This window comes from Balaenoptera ricei, chromosome 9, assembly GCF_028023285.1.
Source record: "Balaenoptera ricei isolate mBalRic1 chromosome 9, mBalRic1.hap2, whole genome shotgun sequence".
In the NCBI taxonomy this organism is placed as follows: domain Eukaryota; kingdom Metazoa; phylum Chordata; class Mammalia; order Artiodactyla; family Balaenopteridae; genus Balaenoptera; species Balaenoptera ricei.
In genome coordinates, this window is record NC_082647.1 from 45,186,339 (window position 1) to 45,202,968 (window position 16,630).

Consider the following 16,630-nt stretch of genomic DNA (forward strand, 5'->3'; position numbering starts at 1 on the left):
ACTATGTCCCAAATTCCAGTGAAGAAAGAAAGAATCAGAAAGAGAAAAACAAATACCGTATGCTAACACATATATATGGAATCTAAAGAAAAAAAAAAAGATTCTGAAGAACCTAGGGGCAGGACAGGAATAAAGACACAGACGTAGAGAATGGACCTGAGGACATGGGGAGGGGGAAGGGTAAGCTGGGACGAAGTGAGAGAGTGGCATGGACACATATACACTACCAAATGTAAAATAGAGAGCTAATGGGAAGCAGCCGCATAGCACGGGGAGATCAGCTCCGGGGAGATCAGCTCGGTGCTTTGTGACCACCTAGAGGGGTGGGATAGGGAGGGTGGGAGGGAGACAGAAGAGGGAGGGGATATGGGGACGTATGTATATGTATAGCTGATTCACTTTGTTATAAAGCAGAAACTAACACACCACTGTAAAGCAATTACACTCCAATAAAGATGTTAAAAAAAAAAGAAAAACAAAAAGAAAGAAGGAAAACAGACCAGCGGTGTCAAGGACCCACACTCATATGTAAACCTACTTCCACAATGGCATCACTGAGGTGTTTCTGTTGTCGAAAAAGGATGTTAGTAGCTCCAGCAACAAATCCTCGAATGGTGACATCAGAGAGAAGATGATGCTGCTGCAACGCCATATAAGGCAAACACAGATACCCCTATGAATTACAAGAGTAACAGAAAATATTAGAAAAGTAATGGAACAGCCACGTCTCTCCTCAAGCCTAGAGAGCTAATAGTAGGAAAAAAAACTCCCCATCTTTCCCCAACCCCACACCATTCCTAACACAGCTGATCTTTGACTCAACACAATAATATTCCAAAAATAACAACCATAGGTCCTGACTGTATTAAGGCCAGTTAATTGCTAAGCTTCTCCATGAATGGTCAATCTTGGCAAAGTGGTCTACCATGAAGGTTGTCTTACTTGACCACTTGTTCCTCAGCTCAACTTGAAAGCCTCCACTGTAACTAACAAACCGAATTTTTTTTCATTTAGGAAATGAAGTATTAAGCCCATTAAAAAGTATGTTGGGGCTTCCCTGGTGGCGCAGTGGTTGAGAATCCGCCTGCCAATGCAGGGGACACGGGTTCGAGCCCTGGTCTGGGAAGATCCCATGTGCCGTGGAGCAGCTGGACCCATGAGACACTACTACTGAGCCTGCGCGTCTGGAGCCTGTGCTCTGCAACAAGAGAGGCCGCGACAGTGAGAGGCCCGTGCACCGCGATGAAGAGTGGCCCCCGCTTGCCACAACTAGAGAAAGCCCTTGCACAGAAACGAAGACCCAACACAGCCATAAATAAATAAATAAATAAATACTTAAAAAAAAAAAGTATGTTGTTTAGTAGAAAGCTGTTTGTTCTTCCAGTAAAATTTTAAAACACATGCATTTGCACATAACCAGCAAAGTACTATTATAAGAATAGCAAACACTGCATAGCAATTATTTTATTGTCCTATTGTTTAAAATTATGCAACAGTATTTTAAGACACTTGCTACTAAATGTTTAAAGCACAAATGACAGTGGCAGTAGTGTATTTAATTAATTTCCATTTGAATTGCATTTGAAAATACCATTGCCCTGAAAATTATACTTTAACCACCAAGCCACAGCAGGGAGTTAAGTGTACAGAAAGCAGCCTATATCCTGAAAATAAAGGTGTTAGCACTAGAGTGATGCACTGAAGGAGGAAATGGAATTTCTGCTGAAAGATTCTATATCAAGATAGATTTCCAACTAGTGGCACAATTTGCATGTGAAGGCAGGAGGGAGGACTTGTTGAAACCCTGAATTTGTTTCAATCAAGTTTGATGACAGTTTTATTCATTTATTTTTTACTCTCACCTTTTTTTAAGAAACACTGACTATAGTTATCTGGATAGTGTCTTGTTTCCCTCACGAGACGAATTTCTCGGAGGGCAGGAGACACCCCTTCTGCTACTGCATGTCCTTCCGTGCATCTACCATCTGCCTTGTACCTCACAGCTGGTTGTTATATACTTAACATGAGAGAAGACTTCCAAAAGTTGGAATATATGTCTAGAAACCTGGTTTTATTCTTCTTCTTGACAGTGTCTTCCTCTGCTCTATAATACGCCAACTAACAGAAGCAGCAAAAATAAATCTATGCCTATGCATTAGACATATTCAGTATATAGTGCTTCTCAACCCACACCCTCTTGTGACTAAAGGTGGAAAGGACCCCTGGTCCTTATGCCAAATCACTCAAACAGCTGGTGCAAGGCTCACAGGTCATGCTTTACTTTGTGTGCTATGTGTTAAAAACAACAGGCTCCCTGCTCCCCAACTACCTGTTTCTAAACATAAATACTACAGTATTGAATGTTCTTTCAAACTTGATATGGACCCCAGAATACCCTACTCCCCCAACTAGGCCTGAGAATCCTTCTTGATAAAGGCACTCTCAGAACTGCCAATTTTTACAAAGATTGATTTAATTGCTCATAGTATTGCATTTCATAATTGATTCTGTTAGAGAAGAAAAGTCTACTGTCAACAGCGGAATTCTTGGCTAAGTCTATAACAGCATGAAAACTAAGAATGTGTTTTTTAAAAAAAATCAATAGTTCAAAGCTTTTTAAAAAAATGAAAAAAATATTCCCTAAAATATTATACATATATATATTCTTTGACCCAGCATTTTACTTCTCGTAATTTATCCTACAGATACACCCGTTCATGTGTGAGATTTGTAAAAAGTTATTTATTGCAGCATTGCTTATCATTGCAAAAGACAGGAACCCTAACTATTCATGAACAGGGCAATGAATAAATGTTCTTCTATATGATGGAACACATTGCAGCGAGTGATGAAGTTCATCTCCAAGGAATATTTTGCTTAAAAAAAAAAAAAAAAAGACATAGATGAGGTTGGTTGCCACTGGAGAGAGCAACTGAATAGCAGGGGATGGAATGAGAGAGACTTTTTATTATAGATGCTTTGGAACCTTCTGAATATTGAACGATGTGAAAGTATTACATATTTATAAAGTTATTTTAAAGAGTAGATCAAAATGGCCTTAAAATTTTGCCATCATTACTTTTAACGATGGTCAATTTAGCCTAAATCTTTTAAAGGTCTTCAGTGTCTGGTGGCAGCAAGAGCCTGGGTACTTTCACATAGAGCAGCCTCTACACCCAAACTCACCATGGCTTTCCACTTTTCTAGGATGCTTTAACTTCCACATTTGGAGCTGCAGTATATAATGGTTAAAAAAAAAAAAAAAAGAGAATTGAAGAGATATTTGCACACCTATGTTCACAGCCACACTACTCAAAATAGCCAAAATGTAGAAGCAACCCATATGTCCATCAATGGATAAATGGATAAAGAAAATGTGGTATTACGTACAACGGAATATTATTCAGCCTTGAGAAGGAAGGAAATCCTATCATATGCTACAACATGGATGAACCTTGAGGACATTATGTTAACTGAAACAGGACAGTCACAAAAAGATAAATGCTGTATTATGATTCCACTTATGTAAGGTATTTTAAAGTAGTCAAGTTCATGGAAACAATGATGGGTGCCAAGGGCTGGGGTGAGGGCAGAATGGGGAGTTGTGGTTTAAAGGTTATAGAGTTTCAGTTTTGCAAGATGAGAAAGTTCTAGACATCTGCAGTACAACCATGAGAATACACTTAACACCACTGAATTGTGCACTTAAAAATGGTAGAGATGGGGCTTCCCTCGTGGCGCAGTGGTTAAGAATCCGCCAGCCAATGCAGGGGACACGAGTTCGAGCCCTGGTCTGGGAAGATCCCACATGCCGCAAAGCAACTAAGCCTGTGTACCACAACTACTAAAGCCTGAGCTCTAGAGCCTGTGAGCCACAACTACTGAGCCCACGTGCCACAACTACTGAAGCCCGTGTCCCTAGATCCCGTGCTCCACAACAAGAGAAGCCACTGCAATGCGAAGCCCACGCACCGCAATGAAGAGTAGCCCCCACTCGCCGCAACTAAAGAAAGCCTGCGCACAGCAACAAAGACCCAATGCAGCCAAAAATAAATTAAAAAATAAAAATAAATCTTAAAAAAATGGTAAAGATAAATCTTATGTTGTTTTTTTTTAAACCACAATTAAAACTAAAAAACAAATAACATCAAAAAACACACCTCAGCTTGGTAAATCTGGCAAACCTGTTGTGAGCTGACCTGCTAGAGAGCTGCAAAAGCATACTGCCTTCTCCACTGCGACTTGGGAAGGGCTACAATGCCATCAGGACCAACTGCCATTTTCTCATCTCTCCTCTGTTCAGGGATGATAAGCATGTTCATGAACTGGAAGCCTCCATACTGCAGGGATGTCAGTTCTCTCCAAAATTTTATCGAGCGTTTAAAGGTAATCTCTCAAAATCTCAACCTGTGTGAGTGAGAACTTAAGTTGATCCTAAAATTAATGTGGAAATGCAAAGGGCTAAGAAACTCTTGAAGAACAACAGCAAGAGGGGAAGCCTTTTCTCTGCCTGACACGACATACATGGTAATTAACACAGTGCAGGACTGACACAGGGATAGACAGATACACCAATGAAACAACAAAAAACACAGAGACAGACTCCCTTTCTTCACCACACACAAAAATTAATTCCAGGTAGATAAAACCCAAAATGTGAAAGTCAAAACTACAAAGCTTTAAGTCCCACAAATCAGTGACGACAAGGGAAACAATCCAGAAGCTTTGAAGAATGAGTACACAAAGGGAAATCCAAATGGTTAAGAAGAACATGAAAAGATGCTCAACCTCAATAGTGACTACTGAAAAAAAATTACAAACTAAGAGCCAGAAGATACTATCAGATTGGCTAAATATCAGGAAGTTTGACAATAACAAGTGTTGGTAAGAATGTGAAACAATGGGAACTCTTAATCACTGCTATGGGGATGTAAACTGTCACAACCACTTTAGAAAACAGTTTGGAATTATTCTAGTAAAGCTAGCATACCCATACCCTGTAATCCAGTATTCCCACTTCTAGGTGCTGAATCCTAAAGAAATGCTTGCATGTATACAGCCAAGATTTCTGAATAAGAATTTCATAGAAGCATTATTTGTAGTAGCCAGAAATTGGAAACAATGTAGATCTCCATCCACAGAGTTCGTAAGCTGCAGAATAGCTGAAAACAGAAAACTACAGAGGAATAATAATACACAACTTCACGCAAAATTACAGATGAAACTAAAAACAATGTTGAGAGGAAAAAGAAAAAGTATAGTGCCACTTAAATAAAACTAAAAAACATGCATCCATTACTTTTTAGCTAGCCACGAGTTATTTGTAGGTTCCCTAAATTTGAATATGATACTCTGTAAGCAAGCAAACCAAATATAAACTCAGAAGCAATACATAAAGCGGTTTAATACATGTGGCAGAAAAGAATTTTGGTTTCCAACTACATATACTTTTAATTCTTTCATATATTTGTTTTACTAAAACAGTTACAAATTGTGGGCTTTCCTGGTGGCGCAGTGGTTAAGAATCCTCCTGCCAGTGCAGGGGACACGGGTTCGAGCCCTGGTCCAGGAAGATCCCACATGCCGTGGAGCCACTAAGCCCGTGCGCCACAACTACTGAGCCTGCACTCCAGAGCCCGTGAGCCACAACTACTGAGCCCACATGCCACAACTACTGAAGCCCACGCACCTAGAGCCCATGCTCCTCAACAAGAGAAGCCACTGCAATGAGAAGCCCACGCACCAAAACAAAGAGTAGCCCCCGCTCGCCACAAATAGAGAAACCCCATGTGCGGCAATGAAGACTCAACACAGCCAAAAATAAATAAATAAATAATTTTTTTTAAAAGATGCTTTTTAACCTAGTTCTTCTGTACAAGTATTTTTAACATCTTCAAGAGAAAAAAAGAAAAAGCCTAAAGGCAATTCACTTTTCAGTATATTCCGTATTTGAAAGCTACTGACATGAAAGAATCAGCAATTGTATTTGAAACTGTGATTAAACAAGTTAGATTTGAATATTACACAATAAAACATAAAACCAAAAAAAAAGTTTAATTTACCATAATGATGGTGGTAAGCCCATCATATACGCAGTACTGGTATAATGGACACAAAAAGAATATTCTGCCAAACAGTTTATTAAAAGCACACAGAACACATTACCATTGCTTTAACTCAGCAACCTGGCAGACAAAAACAAAATCCCTCCCTCTTGATATCTCCACAGTGATAAAAATTAGAGTGGGTGGGTGAAGCAGCAAAGTAAGGGCTCCAAAACGTATAGGCAGTCATGACACTCACATATGAGTTCAGAAAACCCACAGTTTGTGGCTATTGAGTATACTCAGTAGTTTGAGAGCCCTGAGTTTTCTCCCCAGGCTCCTGAATCCCAGTTTTAAGAAAATGTGCATTAGTTCAATCATGAAACCAATTAAGATAATTTCAGCATCCCCTAACAGGTCACAAAATGAACAAAGACAGCATTTTCTGTTAACTATTCAGCCAACACTAACTTGGGGCAACTACTTATTTGTAAAACTGAATAAACCCAGAAAGAATCTATCATATAGTGGAAATACATGTTCAAGTCAATACTATCCATTTTCTTTTACTTCAGGAATAAAGCAAGGTATTTACAGAAAACATAAAACATTGCTCTCGTTACTGGACAGATGTATTTGTCTTTCATGGTAGATTGCAAGACCATGGTTGCAAGAATTTAGAACCTAGTACGAGCCTAGCACATAGGAAGGCAATAAATACTTTTTGACTAAAAAATGAATTGGGGGACTTTGCTGGTGGCACAGTGGTTAAGAATCCACTTGCCAGTACAGGGGACACTGGTTCGATCCCTGGTCTGAGAAGATTCCACATAGCGTGGAGCAACTAAGCCCGTCTGCCACAACTACTGAAGGCCGTGCGCTTATAGCCCATGCTCCACAGCAAGAGAACCCACTGTAATGAGAAGCCCACGCACCACAATGAAGAATAGCCCCTGCTCGCTGCAACTAGAGAAAGCCTGCGCACATTAGTGAAGACCCAATGCAGCCAAAAATAAATAAATAAATTTTACTTAAAAAAAAAAAATGGGATTTTTTTCTTCTGCTCCATTTTGAAAAATAATGCATGAAGGGCAATAAAATAAGGAGTTTCTCCTGAGAAACTCCTGAGTAGGATGAAAAATCAAAAAAAACCAAATGTCGCTTCCAGAATCCTAAAATATTCCTGACATCAAGAAATGATATCCTAGGACATAAGATGCTGGCTCAAAGATTCAATTTGATTTACTACGTTGTGTTAAGTTAAATCACAAATACATTTTGAATGTTTTTTCATAAAAAGATTAAAAAATAGTTTTTAGGGCAAGTTAACCAAAACACTATATTATATCTACGAGGGGTACTAATATTTAAGTTAGCCATTTAAGCTTTCTTGTTCTTACAAAATTGTAGTTTTTGGAATTGTCGTATTTTAATATACATTCATTTAATGTAATCAAGACTGCCTCCTCCCCCACCAAAGATAAACCTGAATAATTAAAAACAGACCAAATACAGTGATTGGTGACCTCAAAATCCCCTGAATTAATTCTCTGTAGCCTTGCACTATGGTCACAGATGCCACAGCACTGTGTATTTTACAGTCAAAGAAAAATTTTCAGACTGAAAATGTGTTTAACACTAAAAGTTAAATTCTAAAAGGATTTTGTTATATCCTTAAGGGCCTTAATAAAGGATTTTAAACCCTACCTTTGTGAAGATGGCCAGGGGCATGCCATACTGGTCCTCTTCCAAACCGGAAATTAGCCCTGGTATCAGGACTACCTGGCCTGTGTTAGCTTGAGGTTGTACAGTAATCGGAGGACTGTCTGAGGGCAAAGACTCCTTTGGAAATGAGTTTGTCTGTTCCGATCCCACCTGTTCTCTTTCTTTCAAGGAGGAGTCCTCTAAGACACTAGGATCCAAGGTCTCCCAGTCACTTTCTGAAGACTCTGGAGATGGGCGAGAAGGAGGTTTCAAATATTGATTGCTGTCATTGGGTTCCTGTCCTTCACTGTTGTCATCGTCTACCTGGAACAAAGGTTCTTCAGTCTTGATGGCAGCATCTCTTCCATGGTTTCCCATCATGATTTTCTCGACAGTTCCCAAGTTGGTATTTGAAATGTCAGGAGCAGGCATAGAAACAAATTCATCTTCAGGGGGATTACTTTCTTGAAGCCCAACATCTTCAGACATACTCTTTCGGGGTCTATACTGAGAACTATCACTGAGACCATGTTCAATCATGCCTAAAACATACAATATTGGAGAATAGTTTGGCTTATAATAAGGTAAAGGAAAAACAAGAGTTGTATATTCTGCTTTAAATAGTGGAACTCCACTGAAGTAAGTCAGAAAGGGAAATACAAATATCGTATATTAACGCATATATGTGGAATCTAGAAAAATGGTACACGTGAACTGGTTTGCAAGGCAGAAGTAGAGACACAGACGTAGACAACAAATGTATGGACACCAAGGGGGGAACATGGGACGTTGGGGTGGTGGTGGGATGAATTGGGAGATTGGGATTGACATGCATACACTAATATGTACAAAGTAGATAACTAATAAGAACCTGCTGTATAAAAAAATAAAATAAAATTTTAAAAAATACAAACAGAAGAGTGGAACTCTCCTATAAAAATTTTAATAAGCTATGTTTGCACAAATTTCAATGAGAAAAAAAGAGAACAGAGAGCAGAAGCAAGAAGAACTACAATCCTGCAGCCTGTGGAACAAAAACTACATTCATAGATAGACAAGATGAAAAGGCAGAGGGCTATGTACCACATGAAGGAACAAAATAAAACCCCAGAAAAACAACTAAATGAAGTGGAGATAGGCAACCTTCCAGAAAAAGAATTCAGAATAATGATAGTGAAGGTGATCCAGGACCTCAGAAAAAGAATGGAGGCAAAGATCAAGAAGATGCAAGAAATGGTTAACAAAGACCTAGAAGAATTAAGGAGCAAACAAACTGAGATGAACAATACAATAACTGAAATGAAAAGTACACTAGAAGGAATCAATAGCAGAATAACTGAGGCAGAAGAACGGATAAGTGACCTGGAAGATGGAATGGTGGAATTCACTGCTGTGGAACAGAATAAAGAAAAAAGAATGAAAAGAAATGAAGACAGCCTAAGAGACCTCTGGGACAACATTAAACACAGTAACATTCGCATAATAGGGGTCCCAGAAGGAGAAGAGAGAGAGAAGGACCCGAAAAAATATTTGAAGAGATTATAGTTGAAAACTTCCCTAACATGGGAAAGGAAATAGCCACCCAAGTCCACGAAGCGCAGAGAGTCCCATACAGGATAAACCCAAAGAGAAACATGCTGAGACAAACAGTAATCAAATTGGCAAAAATTAAAGACAAAGAAAAATTATTGAAAGCAGCAAGGGAAAAACGACAAATAACATACAAGGGAACTCCCATAAGGTTAACAGCTGATTTCTCAGAAGAAACTCTACAAGCCAGAAGGGAGTGGCATGACATATTTAAAGTGATGAAAGGGAAGAACCTACAACCAAGATTACTCTACCCGGCAAGGATCTCATTCAGATTCAATGGAGAAATCAAAAGCTTTACAGACAAGCAAAAGCTAAGAGATTTCAGCACCACCAAACCAGCTCAACAACAAATGCTAAAGGAACTTCTCTAAGCGGGAAACAACAAACCCAAAACAATTAAGAAAATGGTAATAGGAACATACATATCGATAATTACCTTAAATGTGGATGGATTAAATGCCCAACCAAAAGACAAAGGCTTGCTGAATGGATACAAAAACAAGACCCATATATATGATGTCTACAAGAGACCCACTTCAGACCTAGGGACACATGCAGACTGAAAGTGAGGGGATGGAAAAAGATATTCCATGCAAATGGAAATCAAAAGAAAGCTGGAGTAGCAATACTCATATCAGATAAAATAGACTTTAAAATAAAGAATGTTACAAGAGACAAGGAAGGACACTACATAATGATCAAGGGACAAATCCAAGAAGAAGATATAATAATTATAAATATATATGCACCCAATATAGGAGCACCTCAATACATAAGGCAACTGCTAACAGCTATAAAAGAGGAAATCGACAGTGACACAATAATAGTGGGGGACTTTAAAACCTTACTTACACCAATGGACAGATCATCCAGACAGAAAATTAATAAGGAAACAGAAGCTTTAAATGACACAATAGACCAGATAGATTTAACTGATATTTATAGGACATTCCATCCAAAAACAGCAGATTACACTTTCTTCTCAAGTGCGGATGGAACATTCTCCAGGATAGATCACATCTTGGGTCACAAATCAAGCCTCAGTAAATTTAAGAAAACTGAAATCATATCAAGCATCTTTTCTGACCACAATGCTATGAGATTAGAAATCAATAAAAGGGAAAAAAGTGTAAAAAAACACAAACACATGGAGGCTAAACAATACATTACTAAATAACCAAGAGATCACTGAAGAAATCAAAGAGGAAATCAAAAAACACCTAGAGACACATGACAATGAAAACACAACGATCGAAAACCCATGGGATGCAGCAAAAGCAGTTGTAAGAGTGAAGTTTATAGCAATACAAGCCTACCTCAAGAAACAAGAAACGGGCTTCCCTGGTGGCACAGTGGTTGAGAGTCCGCCTCCCAGTGCAGGGGACATGGGTTCAAGCCCTGGTCCGGGAAGACCCACATGCCACAGAGTAACTAAACCCATGTGCCACAATTACCGAGGCTGCGCTCTAGAGCCCACAAGCCAGAACTACTGAAGCCCGTGCGCCTAGAGCCTGTGCTCTGCAACAAGAGAAGCCACTGCAATGAGAAGCTCACGCACCACAACGACGAGTAGGCCACGCTCACCACAACTAGAGAAAGCCCGCGCGCAGCAATGAAGACCCAACGCAGCCAAAAATAAATAAATTTATTAAAAAAAAAAAAGAAACAAGAAACATCTCAAATACAAAATCTAACCTTACACCTAAAGGAATTAGAGAAAGAAGAACAAACAAAACCCAAAGTTAGCAGACGGAAAGAAATCATAAAGATCAGAGCAGAAATAAATGAAATAGAAACAAAGAAAACAACAGCAAAGATCAAAAAAACTAAAAGCTGGTTCTTTGAGAAGATACACAAAAGTGATAAGCCATTAGCCAGACTCATCAAGAAAAAGAGGGAGAGGACTCAAATCAATAAAATCTGATATGAAAAAGGAGATGTTACAACAGACACCGCAGAAATACAAAGCATCCTAAGACACTACTACAAGCAACTCTATGACAATAAAATGGACAACCTGGAAGAAATGGACAAATTCTTAGAAAGGTATAACCTTCCAAGACTGAACCAGGAAGAAGCAGAAAATATGAACAGACCAATCACAAGTAATGAAATTGAAACTGTGATTAAAAATCTTCCAACTAACACAAGTCCAGGATCAGATGGCTTCACAGGTGAATTCTATCAAACATTTAGAGAAGAGCTAACACCCACCCTTCTCAAACTCTTCCAAAAAATTGCAGAGGAAGGAACACTCCCAAACTCATTCTACAAGGCCACCATCACCCTGATACCAAAACCAGACAAAGATACTACAAAAAAAGAAAATTACAGACCAATATCACTGATGAATATAGATGCAAAAATCCTCAACAAAATACTAGCAAACAGAATGCAACAACACATTAAAAGGATGTTAAGTGATCAACACCCCCATGATCAAGTGGGATTTATCCCAGGGATGCAAGGATTCTTCAATATATGCAAATCAATCAATGTGATACACCACATTAACAAGTTGAAGAATAAAAACCATATGATCATCTCAATAGACGCAGTAAAAGCTTTTGACAACATTCAACACCCATTTATGATAAAAACTCTCCAGAAAGTGGGCATAGAGGGAACCTACCTCAACATAATAAAGTCCATATACGAGAAACCCACAGCAAACATCATTCTCAATGGTGAGAAACTGAAAGCATTTCCTCTAAGATCAGGAACAGGACAAGGATGTCCACTCTCGCCACTATTATTCAACATAGTTTTGGAAGTCCTAGCCATGGCAATCAGAGAAGAAAAAGAAAGAAAAGGAATACAAATTGGAAAAGAAGTAAAACTGTCACTGTTTGCAGATGACATGATACTATACATAGACAATCCTAAAGATGTCACCAGAAAACTACTAGAGCTAATCAATGAATTTGATAAAGTTGCAGGATACAAAATTAATGCACAGAAATCTCTTGCATTCCTATACACTAATTATGAAAAACCTGAAAGAGAAATTATGGAAACACTCCCATTTACCACTGCAACAAAAAGAATAAAATACCTAGGAATAAACCTACCTAGGGGGACAAAAGACCTGTATGCAGAAAACTATAAGACACTGATGAAAGAAATTAAAGATGATACAAACAGATGGAGAGATATACCATGTTCTTGGATTGGAAGAATCAATAATGTGTAAATGACTATACTCCCCAAAGCAATCTACAGATTCAATGCAATCCCTATCAAATCACTAATGGCATTTTTTACAGAACTAGAACAAAAAAATCTTAAAATTTGTATGGAGACATAAAAGACCCTGAATAGCCAAAGCAGTCTTGAGGGAGAAAAAAACGGAGCTGGAGGAATCAGACTCCCTGACTTCAGACTGTACTACAAAGCTACAGTAATCAAGACAATATGGTACTGGCACAGAAACAGAAATATAGATCAATGGAACAGGTTAGAAAGCCCAGAGATAAATCCATGCAGCTATAGTCAACTAATCTATGACAAAGGAGGCAAGGATATTCAATGGCGAAAAGACAGTCTCTTCAATAAGTGGTGCTGGGAAAACTGGGCAGCTGAATGTAAAAGAATGAAATTAGAACACTCCCTAACACCATACACAAAAATAAACTCAAAATGGATTAGAGACCTAAATGTAAGACTGGACACTATAAAACTCTCAGAGGAAAACATAGGAAGAACACTCTTTGACATAAATCACAGCAAGATCTTTTTTTGATCCACCTCCTAGAGTAATGGAAATAAAAACAAAAATAAATAAATGGGACCTAATGAAACTTAAAAGCTTTTGCACAGCAAAGGAAACCACAAGCAAGATGAAGAGACAACCCTCAGAATGGGAGAAAATATTTGCAAATGAATCAATGGACAAAGGATTAATCTCTAAAATATATAAATAGTTCATGCAGCTCAATATTAAAAATATGAACAACCCAATCCAAAAATGGGCAGAAGATCTAAACAGCCATTTCTCCAAAGAAGACATACAGATGGCCAAGAAGCACATGAAAAGCTGCTCAACTTCACTAATTATTAGAGAAATGCAAATCAAAACTACAATGAGGTATCACCTCACACCAGTTAGCATGGGCATCATCAGAAAAACTACAAACAACAAATACTGGAGAGGGTGTGGAGAAAAGGGAACCCTCTTGCACTGTTGGTGGGAATGTAAATTGATACAGCCATTATGGAGAACAGTATGGAGGTTCCTTTAAAAATTAAAAATAGAATTACCATATGACCCAGCAATCCCACTCCTGGGCATATACCCAGAGAAGACCATAATTCAAAAAGACACATGCACCCCAATGTTCACTGCAGCACTATTTACAATAGCCAGGACATGGAAGCAACCTAAATGCCCATCGACAGACGAATGGATAAAGAAGATGTGGTACATATATATAACGGAATATTACTAAGCCATAAAAAGGAATGAAATTGGGTCATTTGTAGAGATGTGGATGGACCTAGAGACTGTCATACGGAGTGAAGTAAGTCAGAAAAAGAAAAACAAATATTGTATATTAATGCATATATGTGGAACCTAGAAAAATGGTGCAGATGAACCGGTTTGCAGGGCAGAAATAGAGACACAGTTGTAGAGGACAAACGTATGGACAGCAAGGGGGGAAAGTGGCGGGGCGGTGAGGTGGTGGTGTGATGAATTGGGCGATTGAGATTGACATGTATACGCTGATGTGTATAAAACGGATAACTAATGAGAAACTGCTGTATAAAAAAATAAATTCCAAAAAAATGGAGAGAGAAAAGAAAATCTCAGACAAAAGAGAAACCTATTGCCAAAGTGAAAATGTCAGGAAACTAGATCCCACATGCCACACAGCTAATAGATTCCCCCATGTCGCTTCCCTGGTGGCGCAGTGGTTAAGAATCCGCCTGCCAATGCAGGGGACACAGGTTTGAGCCCTGGTCCAGGAAGATCCCACATGCCATGGAGCAACTAAGCCCATGCGCCACAAGTACTGAGCCTGCACTCTAGAACCCGTGAGCCACAACCACTGAAGCCTGTGTACCTAGAGACTGTGCTCTGCAACAAGAGAAGCCACCGCAATGAGAAGCCCGTGCACCACAACGAAGAGTAGCCCCCGCTTGCCACAACTAGAGAAAGCCCATGCGCAGCAACGAAGACCCAACACAGCCAAAAATAAAATAAATAAAGAAAAAATAAATTTATTAAAAAAAAAAAAAAGATTACCCCATGTCGCAACTAAAAGATCCCGTGTGCCGCAACAAAGATCCAACGTGACGCAACTAAGACCCAGTGCAGCCGAATATATAAACAAATATTTTTTTAAAAAATAAAAAAACTTTTGGAGAAAAAAAAAGATAGAATGGTAACCCTAACCACTTTTTCCTTGAAAATTTTTATCATTCAAAGGTCCAGGGACTTCTCTGGTGGAGCAGTGGTTAAAAATCCGCCTGCCAATGCAGGGGACATGGGGTTGAGCCCTGGTCAAGGAAGATCCCACATGCCGTGGATCAACTAAGCCCATGTGCCACAACTACTGAGCCTGCGCTCTAGAGCCTGCGAGCCACAACTACTGAAGCCTGCATGCCTAGAGCCAATGCTCTGCAATAAGAGAAGCCACTGCAATGAGAAGCCTGCGCACCACAACGAAGATTAACCCCTGCTCACCACAACTAGAGAAAGCCCACAGGTAGCAACAAAGACCCAATGCAGTCAAAAATAAATAAATATATATACTAATATGTATAAAATAGATAACTAATAAGAACCTGCTGTATAAAAAATAAAATTCAAAAAAATAAAAATAAATTAATATTAAAAAAAAAAGTCCAGGACAGGGCTTCCTTGGTGGTACAGTGGTTAAGAATCCGCCTGCTAATGCAGGGGACACGGGTTCAAGCCCTGGTCCAGAAAGATTCCCCATGCTGCCGAGCAACTAAGCCCGGCGCCACAACTACTGAGTCCATGTGCCACAACTACTGAAGCTCGTGCGCCTAGAGCCGTGCTCTGCAACAAGAGAAGCCACCGCAATGATAAGCCCACGCACCGCAGCGAAGCATAGCCCCCGCTCACCGCAACAAAGCGTAGCCCCCGCTCGCCGCAACTAAAGAAAGGTCGTGCGCAGCAACAAAGACCCAATGCAGCCGAAAATAAACAAATAAATTAATTTCAAAAAAAAAAAGGTCCAGGACAAATTAAAAAAAGAAAGAGTAGAAACTGCTACGCTCTTACCTGGAAAAAGGGATAACACCGTCATCAGGGCACCCACCAATTTATTCACTGGAGAAATATAAAAGAGAACCTGAAATGGAGTCAATCAAAATTAAATCAGAAAATCCATGAGTCCACAATGATACTTTAAAACAAGAAAAAAGAAAAGAAGGGAGAGGGGAAAACTCTTCTTTACAGAACTATAACAGCTAATACATACAGAATTTATGATAGAATCAGAAAATCACCAAGCATCTATCATGGTTCAGGTAAAAATTACCAATGGATGCTAAAACTACTGTGAAAGGTTGTTGGGTAACAGGATATCCACATACCTTCAAATTTATCAACCCACAGTTTACCTATTAATTGCAAAGAGAAAAAACAAGTATCTAATTTGAAGAAACCCGGCAACCACCACCTGAATCAGATCATCAAATTTCACATTGCCAATAATAATACAAACAGTTATGGGGCGCCTGTTGTGATGCCCCGAGAGAAGGACACACCACCACCTGTATTCTTGCCAGAAAAGTTTAATCTGAAACTAGTGACAAGACAACAATCAGACAAATCTAATATTATAATGCAACTAATCTGGATTCTTAAAAAAAAAAAAAATTAAAAGGCCAATGTCATAAAAACAAAAACAGAGCGAGGTGGTGCCACTGTTTGAGATTAAAGAAAGCTAACAATGCAATAAATGATCCTTGGTCTCCAGATTAAGAAAAGCAACCAGCTTATAGCGCATTATTATGACATCTGGGGAAATGTGAAAATGGACTGTACATTAGATAGCACTTATTATATCAATCTTAAATTTCTTGAATGTGAAAATGGTATTTTGTCTATGTAGGAATGTACCCTTATTCTTAACAAATATATCCTAAAGCAGGTGTCCCCAACCCCGGGGCCACAGACTGGTGCCCGTCCAGGGCCTGTTAGGAACCGGGCCGCACAGCAGGAGGTGAGCGGCCGGCGAGTGAGCAAAGCTTCATGTGCTGCTCCCCATCGCTTGCATTACCACCTGAACCATCCCCCCAGCCCCGCCCCCGATCCA

General features: G+C 39.2%; 1 protein-coding gene across 2 annotated transcripts in view; it reads right to left on the reverse strand.

Moving 5' to 3' along the window:
• AVL9 (AVL9 cell migration associated) overlaps positions 1 to 16,630 on the reverse strand; it is a 63,625-nt gene that overhangs the window by 13,959 nt on the left and 33,036 nt on the right. For both annotated transcript variants that reach the window (XR_009505005.1, XM_059933623.1), the window contains exons 9-11: positions 15,592 to 15,661; positions 7,752 to 8,290; positions 535 to 673 (exon numbers count right to left, since the gene is read on the reverse strand). Coding sequence is in view for 1 of the 2 variants with exons in the window: in XM_059933623.1 (XP_059789606.1) it covers positions 535 to 673; positions 7,752 to 8,290; positions 15,592 to 15,661 (748 nt within the window). In the remaining variant the exon portion in view is untranslated. The remainder of the gene's footprint in view (positions 1 to 534; positions 674 to 7,751; positions 8,291 to 15,591; positions 15,662 to 16,630) is intronic.